At 42.2% G+C, this 15,479-nt stretch overlaps 1 protein-coding gene across 2 annotated transcripts in view; it reads right to left on the reverse strand.

Moving 5' to 3' along the window:
- Positions 1 to 15,479, reverse strand: part of FMN1 (formin 1) — a 444,801-nt gene that overhangs the window by 10,778 nt on the left and 418,544 nt on the right. For both annotated transcript variants that reach the window (XM_080658928.1, XM_080658929.1), the window contains one exon: positions 685 to 769. In XM_080658928.1, coding sequence (XP_080515054.1) covers positions 685 to 769 — 85 coding nt within the window. The remainder of the gene's footprint in view (positions 1 to 684; positions 770 to 15,479) is intronic.

Below are 15,479 nucleotides of genomic sequence, written 5' to 3' on the forward strand. Positions count from 1 at the left end.
TTCTAATGACCAAAAGAGGATAAGCCTGCCCCTTTCTTTAACTGGGGAAAGAAATTGATGAGAGTGAAATGCTTAAACATTTCAGGAGAAAGGTGCTTTGAGAGGAGGGGGATCACGGCATGTGGGGGGAGGGCAGTGGAAGGGTATGAAATGACAAGTGACTCAGTTCGGTTTATTAGAAAACTAGAGGCCCGGTGCACGAGATTCATGCACTTGGGGTCCCTCAGCCCGGCCCGCGCCCTCTCACAGTCTGGGAGCCCTTGGGGGATGTTCGACTGCTGTGGAGGCAGGAGAGGCTCCTGCCACTGCCGCTGTGCTCACCAGCTGTGAGCCCAGCTTCTGGCTGAGCGGCGCTCCCCCTGTGGGAGTGCATTTCCCTGTGGGAGTCTGTCCCGTGGTGGTCAGTGCACCTCATAGAGACCTGTTGCTCTGCCATTCGGTCAATTTGCATATTAAGGTTTTATTATATAGGATGACCTTTGTTGAGTTTGATGGTAAACACATGAAGCTGTTTTGATCCTCACTCCCTCCTCTCACTAGTATACACTACTCTGGGGTGGGAACTGAGAAGCTGGATACTACCTGCCATTCCCCTGAGTTTTATCCTTTAAATTCAGACACACTCCTGAGTGCACATCAGTTATAATGAAAAATCTTGAGGTTATGTTGAAAAATGTATCTTACCAGACTGGCCGTGGGATTGATTTTCTTTGTCTCCACTTTCTTCTCTGATGTCAATTTGCTGACTGATTCCTGAGCCATTTTCAATCTGAAATTAAAACAGAGCGGGGAGGGAAGAGGAGGAAAAGGAAGGAGGGGAATAAAGAAAAGAAGAAATAGGAGGAGATCAGGTAAACAGAAATCCAAATGATGTTGAGTTAATCAACAGTTTTGAAATATAAGGAATGGTTTCAATGCTTTTCATTATTAAACTAGAGGCCTGGTGCATGAAATTAGTGCATGGGGGTGTATGTCCCTCAGCCCAGCCTGCACCCTCTCCAATCTGGGACCCCTCAAGGGACATCCCTTTCACAATCCAGGATTGCTGGCTCCCAGCTGCTCGCCTGCCTGCCTTCCTGATTGCCCCTAACCACTTCTGCCTGCCACCCTGATCACCCCTAACCACTCCCCTGCCAGGCTGATTGATGCCTAACTGCTCCCCTGCCAGCCTCTTTGCCCCTAACTGCCCTTCCCTGAAGGTCTGGTCACCCCTAACTGCCCTCTCCTGCAGGTCTGGTCCCCCCCAACTGCCCTAGTCTGCAGGCCTGGTCACCCCCAACTGTCCTCCCCTGCAGGCCTGGGTCCCCCCCAACTGCCCTTCCCTGCAGGCCTGGTCACCCCCAACTGCCCTCCTCTGCCGACCTGGTCACCCCTAAATGCCCTCCCCTGCAGGCTTGATCACCCCCAACTGCCCTCCCTTGCAGGCCTGGTCCCTCCCAACTGCCCTCCCCTGCTGGCCTGATCACCCACAACTGCCCTTCCCTGCAGGCCTGGTCACCCCCAACTGCCCTCCTCTGCCAACCTGGTCACCCCTAAATGCCCTCCCCTGCAGGCTTGATCACCCCCAACAGTCCTCCCCTGCTAGCCATCTTGTGGCAGTCATCTTGTGTCCACATGGGGGCAGCCATCTTTGACCACATGGGGGCAGCCATCTTGTATGTTGGAGTGACAGTCAATTTGCATATTATTCTTTTATTAGATAGGATTAGATAGGATAGAGGCCTGATGCACAGGTAGGGACTGTCTGGTTTGCCCTGAAGGGTGTCCTGGATCAGGTTGGGGGTTCCCTTGGGGCATGGGGTGGCCTGGGTGAGGGGCCTGTGGTGGTTTGCAGGCCAGCCACATCCCCCAGTGACCCAAGCGGTGGCCCTGGTATCTGGGATTTATTTATCTTCTATAATTGAAACTTTGTAGCCTTGAGCATGGCCAGAGTGGGCGGAAAGCTTGGCTTCCTCCATTGCCAGGGAAACCCAAGTCTCCTGCTCACTTCGTGGCCGCAGCCATCTTGGTTGGGTTAATTTGCATACTCGCTCCTGATTGGCTGGTGGGCGTGGCTTATGGGCGTAGTGGAGGTACAGTCACTTTGCATATTACTCTTTTATTAAATAGGATTCTAATTAGGTGTCAAGGTATATCTTCTGTGTTATCAAAGGTAAATTACCTTCCCTGGCTGAGGGGTTCACCTAGCTGACTTTAGAAAGTCTGTGCTTTTGTGTCCAATGCAGGAGTTTTTTTTTTTTTTTTTTAAATATATTTTATTGATTTTTTACAGAGAGGAAGAGAGAGGGATAGAGAGTTAGAAACATCGATGAGAGAGAAACATCGATCAGCTGCCTCCTGCACACCCCCCACTGGGGATGTGCCCGCAACCAAGGTACATGCCCTTCACCGGAATCGAACCCGGGACCCTTCAGTCCGCAGGCCGACGCTCTATCCACTGAGCCAAACCGGTTTCGGCCAGGACTTTTTAATCTACAGAAAACTAGATGCAGTTACTGTATTCTCCATGTGCATATCAAGGCTATCTGACTTGTGATCCATCCACTCAGCAGACAATATGGACACAATTTTGAAAACTGAAGTTTTCAGGAAACATGAAAACGAAAAATATGAAAATTCACCAATTGACATCAAGAAAGTGAAAAACAACCCAAAGAATGGGAGAAAATATCTATAAATCATATATCTGACAAAGGACTTGTATTGAGAATACACGAAGAACACTTACAACTCAGAAGAACAAATTGCCTAATTAAAAAAATAGGCAAAGGATTTGAATAGACATTGCTCCAAAGAAGACATACAAATGGCCAATAAGCACATGAAAAAAAAAAAAAAAAGACAACATTTTTAGTCATCAGGGAAATTCTTTTTTACATTCGTTAGGATGGCTAGAATGAACAAGGAAGACAATAACAAGTTTTGGAGGCAAGGACTTAGAGGAATTGGAACACTGATGCATTGCATATGGGATTGTAGAATGGCACAGTCACTTAGGCAGCTTTTCAAAATGTTAAGCATAGTTACCATATGACTCTGTAATTCCACTGCTAAGTATATAAATATATGTATAGGCAAGAAAATAAAAATATATATCCATACAAACACTTGCATATGAATGTTTATAGCAGCATTATTCATAATACCCAAGAGTAGAAACAACTCAAATTTCCATCGGCTGAAAAATGAATAGACAAAATGTGGTATATCCATGTAATGAACTATTAATAGACCATAAGAAGGAATGAAATTCTGATACATGCTACAAAGGAGATGAACCTCAAAAACATTAAGGTAAGTGAAAAAACGCAATTACAAAAATTCATGTATTATATAATACCATTAATGTGAAATGTCCAGAATAGGCAAATCCAGAGAGAGAAAGTGGGTTAGCAAAGCCAGAGGCTGGGAATCCAGACAATATCAACTGTTACTGAAGATGTGGGGGAATGAGAACTGACAAACTGCACTGGGAAGTGTAAATTGGTATAGCTGATTTTGGAAAATCAAGTAAAACTGCAAACATGCATACTCTATGAGCCATCAATTTCTCTTCTAGGGAGATACCCCAAAGAAACTTTTATACAGACACAGAGCTTTCACTGTGGTATTATGTACAATAATGAGAAAATGGAAACCTAATGATTAGGTTCAGTGGGGTAATAGATGGATGGTAATCTATATATGTAAAACCCTAATATGCAAATAGACCAAACGGCAGAACAACTGAACAACTGGTCGCTATGATGTGTGCTGACCACCAGGGGGGCACATGCTGAACATGGCGGGTGTCAGCAGCAGGTGGTAGAGTGTGGAACCTGGTGGGTGTCGGCCGTGGTGGGATGGTGGAGCAGGACAAGGTGGGGCTCCAGACCAAGGCGGGGCACCAGAACAAGGTGGGGTGCCAGACCAAGGCAGGGCACCTGTTGCCATCACAAGATGGCCACCGCCATGTTATCACAAGATGGCTGCCACATGATGGCCACCCCCACGTCGTCACAAGATGGCTGCCCCCACATTGCCACAAGATGGCCACCACAAGATGGCTGGCAGGGGGGGCTGTTGGGGGTGACCGGGCCTGCAGGGGAGGGCAGTTGGGCGTGACTGGGTTGGCAGGGGAGGGCAGTTGGGGGAGATCGGGCTGGCAAGGGAGCAATTAGGGGGTGATCAGGCAGGCAGGCAGGTAAGCGGTTGGGACCCAGTAGTCCCGGATTGTGAGAGGGATGACTGACTGCCGGTTTAGGCCTGATCCCAGAGATCAGGCCCAAGCTGGCAGTCGGATATCCCCTGAGGGGTCCCAGATTGGAGAGGGTTCAGGCTGGGCTTAGGGACATCCCCCCAGTGCATGAGTTTCATGCACTGGGCCTCTAGTATGGAATAAAAATAAACCCCGAATAGCCACAGAATTCCTGAGAAAAAAGAACAAAATTGGAGGGATCACAATACCAGATATCAAGCGATATTACAAAGCCACTGTTCTCAAAACTGCCTGGTACTGGCACAAGAACAGACATATAGACCAATGGAACAGAGAACTCAGAAATTGACCCAAGCCATTATGCTCAATTAATATTTGACAAAGGAAGCAAGAGCATACAATGGGGTCAACACAGTCTCTTCAATAAATGGTGTTGGGAAAATTGGACAGATGCATGCAAAAAGATGAAACTAGACCACCAACTTACATCATACACAAAAATAAACTCAAAATGGATAAAGGACTTAAATGTAAGATGGGAAACCATAAAAATCTTAGAAGAATCCATAGGCAGCAAAATATCAGATATATCTCATAGCAATATCTTTACCGACACATCTCCTAGGACAATTAAAACTAAGGAGAAAATAAACACATGGGACTACATCAAAATAAAAAGTTTCTGCACAGCAAAAGAAACCATCAACAAAACAACAAGAAAGCCCAATGCATGGGAGAACATATTTGCCAATATTACATCTGATAAGGGTTTAATCTCCAAAATTTATAGGGAACTTATACAACTTAACAAAAGGAAAATAAACAATTCAATTAAAAAGTGAGCAAAGGACCTAAATAGACACTTTTCGAAAGTGGACATACAGAAGTACAAGAGATATATGAAAACATGCTCAAAGTCACTAATCATCCGAGAGATGCAAATCAAAACAACAATGAGATACCATCTCACACCTATCAGAATGGCTATCATCAACAAATCAACAAACGACAAGTGCTGGTGAGGATGTGGAGAAAAAGGAACCCTCATGCACTGCTGGTGGGAATGCAGACTGGTGCAGCCACTGTGGAGAACAGTATGGAGTTTCCTCAAAAAACTAAAAATGGAATTTCCATTTGACCCAGTAATCCCACTTCTAGGAATATATCCAAAGAGACTAGAAACACCAATCAGAAAGGATATATGCACCCCTATGTTCATAGCAGCACAATTTACCATATCTAAGATTTGGAAACAGCTTAAGTGCCCATCAGCAGATGAGTGGACTAAAAAACTGTGGTACATCTACACAATGGGTACTATGCTGCTGTAAAAAAGAAAGAACTCTTACCATTTGGAACAGCATGGATGGACCTGGAGAACATTATGTTAAGTGAAATAAGCCAGTCGAAGAAAAATATCACATGATTTCACTCATTTGTGGAATAGAATAAATAATATAAACTGATGAACAAAAATAGATACAGAGACATAGAAGCATCGAACCAACTGTCAAACCTCAGAGGGATGGCAGGGGATGGTGGTGGGGGGGTGTCAATGGGAGAAAAAGGAGACATCAACCAAAGGACTTGTATGTATGCATATAAGCATAACCAATGGGCATAGACAGTAGGAGGGTGAGAGCATGTGCTGGGGGGCGGGAGCAGGTGGGGAGGGGTCAATGTGGGGGAAAAGGAGACATATGTAATACTTTCAACAATAGAATTTAAATTAAAAAATATCAACCACAAGGTATAATTATGAGAATTACATGAATTGATATATGTAAAACATCTAGTATGTCTGGTATATATATGGTAAGTGGTCAGTAAAGGATAACCATTATGGAATCTTCCATCATAGAAATGGAGAAACTACTGCAGAATGCGTGGCAACAGTTTCTGACTACAAATTAAACAGGTGCAGCTATTAGCTAAGTATTTGTATACTGAAAGCAAACCAGTTATTGCTATTATCCTGAGACTTAGCAAACCAAAGAACTCACCTCAATTTCTCTGATTCTAAAAGTCCTTTCTAGAAGCTAAACTTTGGTATAGGTATGAGAAAAATCCCTCAACCAAATGAATAAGAGAAACTATTTACATTTCAAAACAAAGGTTGCATCTATTGCCTTATATTTTTTCTAAGTTTCAGAGAGGTAATCACTTTAAGTAAAAGTTACATTTCATATATTATCGAACTTGGGATTAAATATATTTTTTTCACATTAACTTTGTTTTCTGATAACTAAAATTACATTTGTTTCTTATAGAAAATTTATGTTTATGCACTTAAAAATTGTATTTCCTATTGATACTGTATGTCTAAAAATACAAAGAAAAAGTGAGACTCGCTGGCCATTTAAATATTTTTACCATGATGTAATTAAGACATAATTGGACCAGGTAATGAAAATGATCACATACAAAACTCTCAGCCAGACCATAGGGACACAAAGGCAGTGATGGTGGATATCATTTTTACTGCTGTGTCCTTGGGCCTTGAGACAGTAGCTGGCATGCATATACATGCCATAAATGAATGGAGACCTAGAGAACAGAATTGCAAAAAAAATCCTTTACTTTCCTAAAATACAGTTCACTGGAATTTCTTGACAATGCTGAGCTCACGAGGCTGCATAGGCATTGCAACCCGTGCAGTTGCACGGGGCCCGCAGGCTTCATGCCCTGTCATTGTCATGAACATTTTTTCGTAAGTTACCCCACACCTTGTGCAGCTGAACCCACCTAAGACTTAGTGGTCGGCAAACTGTGGCTCGCGAGGAGCCGCCATTTGCCGCTCTGTTGACTAATGAGTTTGCAGACCACTGGGATAGGGTCCTAATCACAAGGAACAACAACAGCCTGTAATTATTGGAATCGAGAGTCTAGGTCAGTGGTCAGCAAACTCATTAGTCAACAGAGCGGCAAACTGCGGCTCAAGAGCTGCATGTGGCTCGTGAGCCGCAGTTTGCCAACCATCTAGGACATTTACAGTCATTTTTATTAACAAAGGGGGACACTTTTCAACTCTTTTTTCTAGGGGACATTTATTACATGAAGAAAGGTAAATTTGGTTGACTCGAGTTGACACCTCCCTCTGAGGTTCATTTATCTGACTGCTGTGATCATTCCTAGGCACCTGCCTTGTACACTAGACTGTAGGTCCTCAAAGGCAGGGGGTACGACTTCATTATCTTTCTTTCCTCAGCATCTTGTCCAGCATCTGACATATAGCAGATGATCAATGAATACTGAATAAATAGGTGAATAAAGGATTATAAGTGACTAACCTCTAAAATGTAAGAATTCAGGCATCAAGAATGGTTATGGGGAAAACATGCAAGTCCATTAAGATCCAGTAAAACAGCTCTAGCCAGTTTGGCTCAATGGATAGAGGGTTGGCCTGTGGACTGAAGGGTCCCAGGTTCCATTCCGGTCAAGGGCACATGCAGGGGGCATGCCGGAGGCAGCCGATGATTCTCTCTCATCATTGATGTTTCAATCTCTCCCCGTCTCTCTTCCACTATGAAATCAATAAAAAAATATTTTAAAAAGATCCATTAAAATATAAAGTTCCTTAATGTCACCTTAATACAACATCACCAATGCTCAAAACTGATGCTTCGAAATGCAAACCAGCAAATTCTCACTAGATTCTCTGTATGTTGTTAACAATAGAGTCCACATCATTTTTTTCGAGGGCAAGGCTGTTTCCCAGCTGCTTTTGTATCATATCTATGATAAGAAACAAATGCTTACTATCATGACAATCTAGCTAGATTATGAACACTGGAAGGGCAGAACACAGAGGTAGGCCTTAAAAACTGCTTTGAACTCACTAGATATTGATGGTCTATCTATCTATCTATCTATCTATCTATCTATCTATCTATCATCTATCTATCTATCTATCATCTATCTATTTATCTATCTATCTATCTATCTATCTATCTATCTATCTATCTATCATCTATTTATCATCTATCTACCTACCTATCTCTATTGCTTGAGAATGTTCTACAGAAATGGTGGGCAAAGTGTTCTACACCTGCTGCAGAAACTACAGCAGCTGACGTCGTTGACGGCATTACATGTACTTGGAGTCAGTGTTCTGGTAATCATGTGGGAGAAGACTGCTAGCTGGAGGTCTGCTGTGTGCTCCACCTCAGAGGGCTTATATACATTTAAGTTCACTTGCTAACATTTGTAAATGCAGAGCTTTCATGTAAGAATTCCCAGCTCTGACCTCCCTTATAAAACTGGAAGGTTCGGCAACATCCAGTGGCATTTCTGTGCTGCAACCTCTCAGTTCCTGGCACTTCCTGCCACTCCTTGCCACCTTCGCAGCCCTGTGGCTGTCAGCCATGCCATCCGTCAGCCTTTTGCACAGTTGGTTTTCCTATACTCTGCACACTTTGCTCATTTTTGCTGCCTTCCTGGACTCTCTAAGCTTTGAGGTTTGGGCTGGGAGACTTACTGGAAGGCTACTGTGATACTCCAGGAGTGCAGACCACTAAAAGGGTCTTCCAATCCATCCTCCTGCCAATGGACATGGTCTCAATTAATAATGCATAACTCACTCAGCCAGCATGGCTCAGTGGTTGAGCATCGACCTATGGACCAGGAGGTCACGGTTCGATTCCCAGTCTGGGCACATGCCCAGGTTGCAGGCTTGGTCCCCATTAGGGGGTGTGCAGAAATCAGCAGGTCAATGATTCTCTCTCATCATTGATGTTTCTATTTCTCTCTCCCTTTCCCTTCCCCTCTGAAATCAATAAAAATATATTAATAAAATAATGCATAACTCTAAAAATGTCACTTCTCTGTTTGAAAACGTTCAATGACTCCCATACTGTAGCCAGAATAACAAAGGTTTTCTGAAAAGGGCCAGATAGTAAATATTCCAGGCTTTGTGGTTCATATGGTCTCTGCAGCTCCTCAACTCTGCTGCTATGGTGTGAAAGGGCCATAAGAAATACATGTATGAACAGCAATGCCGTGTGTTCTAATAAACTATTTAGAGAAACTGGTGGTGAGATGGATTTGGCCTATGGGCCGTGGTTTGCTGCTCTTTGAACTAGATAGTATACGATTCAATTCCTTACGCTTGCAATCAAAGCTCACCCACTTTCTAAACTTAGTTTACTTGTCTGTTTTACCTTTAAAAACCCAGGTCTGGTTTTATATTGTCCTTAGACAAATCTCTTAAACCCTTTGAGACTTAAATTTCCTCGCCTGCTAAAAGTGGGTATAATACTGCACCTCAGTAATACAATCACTGTGAAAATTAAAAAATATACCGGTATATGATTACAATAGCTCCTCGGATTATGTTGGAGATCTGTTCCTAGGATGTTATGTAATGCTGTTTTCACCATAAGTCAGAACCCACCTACATAAGCACCTATGTCACTCACATACACAGCAGAAATGAAGTGAAACAGTGAAAAAAAATTTAAAAGATAACAATTCCTGACCTTTACTTGTGGTAAATAAATAATCTATATATATAAAAGCCTAAGTGATCAAATGACTGGTCGACTGGTTGCTATGACGTGCACTAACCACCAGGGGACAGATGCTCAATGCACAGGATCAAGTTCCCTCCTATCTGGATTGGGCCTGTGGGGATCAGGCCAAAACCAGCAGTCCGACATCCCCCGAGGGGTTCTGGATTATGAGAGGGGGCAGGCCAGGCTGAGGGACCCCACCAGTGCACGAATCTGTGCACTGGGCCTCTATCAAAAAAACATAAAGCACGTATGTACATACGTCAAAATGACGGAACATTTTTTTTTTTATAAGTAAATGGGACATAGTGATGTAACCATGAAACAACGTACGTCGAGTCTGACGTAACCCGAGGACTGCCTGTACTTACCAAATATGATTACTTTCCTTCACCTCCCTGTGGCTTCCTGTCCCAAGCAAACCACCCACCATTCCTTGTACAAAGCTTTTCTCACCTCTGCATCTTGCTCTTACTGTTCCTTCAATGACTTTCTTACTCATTTCCATGTGCTCAAATTCCTCCCATTCTTCTATTCCCAGCTTAAGTGCCCAAGTCATGAAAGCTTCCTTCATCTCTCTTAGCCAGAAGTAATTGCTCTTTTCTCAAGTGAAAGGGCACTTTGTGCCTCTCTTAAGGCACTTAGGACTTTTCATCTAAGGACTGTCTAGGTGTCTTATTTCCTTTACACCACTGGGAACACTTGAGGACAATGATCACACCCTGTGCATATCTGGTCTCCTCCCTGTTCCTACCCTTAGCACTGTGCTGCACACAAATCAGTTATTAGCAGATATCTAAGTGACAAATTAATGACTTGCATTGACAGTTTTTCTTCCCTACCTTAAAAAAGTATAAATGTTTAGTAAATACCTAGAGTAGTAGAACGACTATCTAATGCATTTGCATGCCATCTGTCCTTGGGGAACAAAAGTAAAAACATTTAAAAGTCTAGTTCCAGTTACTGATTAGCTGATTGAGTCCTAATAAGGAAACAGAAAGGGTGTTCAAGGCCACCCAAATGTGCTGTGTTTATACATGTCAAGTTATATATTCCAGAATGTCTAAAAGTATCCACATTACTTTGCCCACAAAGAGACTAAGGCTCAGATAGGTTACAGGCAAATACTAATGTTGGTTTCAAACCTTATATGGCATCCCCTTTCGAAAAATAGATACATAAAGAAAATAAGTTAGAAAGAAAATAACTATTTTTAATTCATAAATGCCTCAGTAAAACAGACTTCTGAAAACCCCATCTTTCTTCTTTTTCTTTATACCGCATATGATCCCTACAGAGTTATTGAGGGCTTCAGTAAATTTCATTTGCTGCCAAAGTCTACTGAGGAAAGACACGGAGTGAGATGAGACAGTGATGCATGCCTTCTGATGTTCCCGCTTAACCCTCTGTGGACGTGATTTGTAGCCTTGGTTTCATAGGAGAAGCACCTGGGGAGGGAATTTTGCTCCCACTTAGAAAGTAGAAAGCTACAAGAGACATTGTTCCCACCCTAACGATGAAAACAGCTAGAAAATGTATAATATCATACTTTTTCTTTTCTAATATATTTTTTAATTGACTTCAGGAAGAGGGGCAAAGAGAGAGAAACATCGATGAGAAAGAGAAACATCAATCAGCTGCCTCCTGAAGGCCCCCTACCGGGATCTCAGGCATGTACCCTGATGGGGAATTGAACTGGGACCTCTCAGGGCATGGGACAACACTCAGCTAACCAAGCCACACTAGCCAAGGGCAAAAAGTCATACTTTTTCTTTATCAAAAGAGCTGGGATCATGTGGCACCTAAGTGAACTGCATCCTGAAGAGTAGCAGGCCTTTCCACTTAGAGGCTAGGCACCCCAGGACTACAACTTCATCTGGGACATCGTAACACTGGGCGTACTGTGGGCTTTCTACAGGCTAGATTTATATGCCCACAGCTAAATCAAACCAATTCAGAATGCAGCCATATAAGGCTGAAGAAGTACAATGTCTTTGTTCTTTTGACATTCAGTATTTCATTGATTCATGGTGCACAAGGCAGAATATACTGAAATCAGCATGAAGTTTATATAAGAGAAGTGCTGTCATTTTTGACCATAGGAATGAACCACACCAACCAATCAAGAGATACATGAAATTATTGAGCAGGTAAGGTAGATAGAGTGTTTAGACTCTTTTATACTCCTTGTCACTATTGAAAAAACCAACATTTTAGAGCAATGTTTTCAAACTGTCTTTGAAAGAGCCTTAATGTTCAACAAAGATGTTTCAGGGAGAGGAGGAAGAGTTAGGGGACCTTCTAGACCCCTAACATCTGCAAGCCCTGCTTCACCAGAAAAGCTTTATTTTATCTGTTTTATATATTGGGGCTTCAAGCATGTTTTCATTTGGACAAAAAGAGTTCTGCTGGTTTTTGTTTGTGTGTTTTTTTTTAAATAAAAAGTTGGAAAATCCTTGTGCATGGAATTCAATAGAACCCATAGAAACCCCTAGGGGAGAAGAAAAAAATAAACACCTTTGTCTTCAGGAGAATGATAGCCAATAGAAGTCCTTTTCCTAAAGAACTATTCAGAGATATCGTGGAGGTGGACAACCAATTTAAGAAGACAATGCGTTTTGCCCTAGCTGGTTTGCTCAGTGGATAGAGCATGGGCCTGTGGATTGAAGGGTCCTGGGTTGATTCCAATCAAGGGCACATGCCCAGGTTGTGGGCTTGATCCCCAGGAGGGGGCATGCAGGAGGCAGCTGATCAATGATTCACTCTCATCATTGATGTTTCTATCTCTCTCTCTCTCTCTCCCTCTCCCTCTCCCTCTCCCTTCCTCTCTGAAATAAAAAATATATATACTAGAGGCCCGGTGCACAAAATTCTTGCATGGGGGGAGGGGGTATCCCTCAGCCGGGCCTGCACTCTCTCGCAATCCGGGACCCCTTGGGAGATGTCCGACTGCTGGTTTAGGCCCAATTTGGCCTAAACCGGCAGTTGGACATCCCTCTCGCTATCCAGGACCACTGGCTCCTAACTGTTCACCTGCCTGACTGCCTGATCGCCCCTAACTCCTCTGCTTACCTGCCTGATTACCCCTAACCACTCGTCTGCCTGCCTGATTGTCCCTAACTGCCTCTGCCTTGGTCCCTGCCACTGTGGCTTCGTCTGGAATGACATCTGGAAGGTCATTTGGCTGTCCGGTCTAATTAGCACATTATGCTTTTTTTTTTTTTTGCATGTTTCTCTTTTATTAGATAGGATAATTCTGTTAACAGTTTTGCTTTGACCTTATTTGTTTTTAACTTTTAATTCTTTGTTTTGTTTTCTAAATTTTTTTTACATATTTTTTATTTAAGTATTATATGTGTACATATCTTACCATTGCCCCCCCAACCCCACTCCCATACATGCCCTCACCCCCCAATGTTTTACATCTGTTGGTTATTCTTATATGCATGCATACAAGTCCTTCGGTTGATCTCTTATTTCCCCCACCTCTCCCTAACCTTCCCGCTGTAATTTGACAGTCTGTTTGATGCTTTACTGCCTCTGTATCTATCTTTTTGTTCATCAGTTTATAATGTTTTTCATTATCCCCAAATGAGTGAGATCATGTGGTATTTTTCTTTCATTGACTGGCTTATTTCACTTAGCATAATGTCCTCTAATTCCATCCAGCTTCCTACAAATGGTAAGAATTCCTTCTTTTTTATGGCAGCATAGTATTCCATTGTGTAGATGTACCATAGTTTTCTGATCCAGTCATCTGCTGACGGGCACCTAGGCTGTTTCCAAATCTTAGCTATTGTAAATTGTGCTGCTATGAACATAGGGGTGCATATATCTTTTCTGATTGGTGTTTCTGGTTTCTTAGGATATATTCCTAGGAGTGGGATTACTGGGTCAAATGGGAGTTCCATTTTCATTTTTTTGAGGAAACTCCATATTGTTCTCCACAGTGGCTGCACCAGTCTGCATTCCCACCAGCAGTAGCACATTATGCTTTTATTATTATAGATATATATAGAAGACAATGTGTTTTGAAATGATGATTCTTCTGACAGCCAGAACCACTAGATTTGAGATTTTGGGCTCTAGTAAAGTATCACATGTTTAAAAATCAGAAACATGGCCAGTTCTACCATTCTTCCCTGCTTCTTACTTTCCAGATATGTTCTAATGCTGAGAGATCAAAAGACTCTGGCAAATACTTACAGACAGGCCCTCTGGGGATGGATTCATATAAGCTGAAATGTGGGGAAAAGTAAGTGCCCACAGGAACATCCTCTTACTTCCCATTTATAAAGACAGGAATGACCTCACATTTCATTATGGTTCATTTTCTTCATGGTTTTGCTTGGCATTTTGCATGATCTTCCTGATTGTGATCCTAATGTACTTTTCAATTTCTATTTGCTTCTCTTTTTTTTTTTTATAATAACCCTGGAATAAAAATGAAATGGATCCATCTGATTGCATTCTGCCCAAGTTTCCTCCAAATTTAATTCTGTGACTACAATTCTCTCTCTCTCTCTCTCTCTCTCTCTCTCTCTCTCTCTCTCTCTCGTGTGTGTGTGGCGGGGGCAGGTGGGGGGGTCATCTCCTCTTTTTCTTTTCCTTTTGTTTCCATTCTGAATAGCTTTCTGAATTGTAACAAAACTGTTAGCCTATTAACTTCTAAATAACTCTTAAGTATGAGGCCACATCATATTTTTAATGAAAATATCACATAGGCAACTAGTTGGTGTCTGGACATAACTTATCTATCTCAAATCATGGCTCAGGGTGGGGGCATATACTCTAAACAGTGGAGTCAATTTTAGTGTTTAAAAATGAGTCAATGTTGTGGAAAAGGCAAAATGATGAAGACAATAATAAGATCAGTGGTTGTGGAGCACCAGGGAGACATGACTAGGCAGAGCACAGAGGATTTTTAGGGCAGAGAAAATACTAAATATGATACAGTAATGGTAGATATGAGTCATCATACATTTGTCCAAACACCAAGAGTGAACCATAAACTAAACTATGAACACTGGGTTCATCTTTGTTTTTATTTTTTTATAGGTACCATTCTGATGAGTAATGTTGATAATGGGGAAGGTTATGCATATGTGGAGACAGGGCATACATGGAAAATCTTTGTACTTCATTCTCAATTTGGTTATAAACTTGAAACTTCTCTAAAAAAAAATTAAATATTTTAAAAGTGGAAAAAAAAAAAAAAAGCACCTGGCCAGGTGGCTCAGTTGGTTGGAGCGTCATCCCACACACCAAAAATAAAAAGGTGTGGGTTTGATCTCCAGGCGAGGTGTGTATGGGAAGCAACTGATCCATATTTCTCTCTCTCTTCCTCTCTCTCTCCCCGCCCCCCCCCCCCGCTCCTTTCTCTAAAATCAATAAAAATATATCCTCAGGTGAGAATTTTTAAAAAATGAAAAAAATACTATTCTGTTTTAAACAACTGTTGGTGATATTTATTAGAAATTCTCTTAAATGATAATGGCTAATTAATTCACTTTAGCAAGTACAGAAATATACAGTCTGGTAATATTGTCAAGGCATACTTATTAATACATCATTCACTTTTGTAATGCAGACAACAGGACCAAGGAAGTGACGTCAGGAGTACAGAAGTTTTTGCCTAAGTGCTACCAGCCTCAAAGAGGAAACTATCAGACATCAGGTACTGTGCGATCTAAAACATGAATCACTGCATGAGCCAGACCAGGTATATCTTTACTGAAGACAACGAAAGTCACATTGGTGGATAAAGGCAA

This window comes from Plecotus auritus, assembly GCF_963455305.1.
Source record: "Plecotus auritus genome assembly, chromosome: 1".
In the NCBI taxonomy this organism is placed as follows: Eukaryota; Metazoa; Chordata; class Mammalia; order Chiroptera; family Vespertilionidae; genus Plecotus; species Plecotus auritus.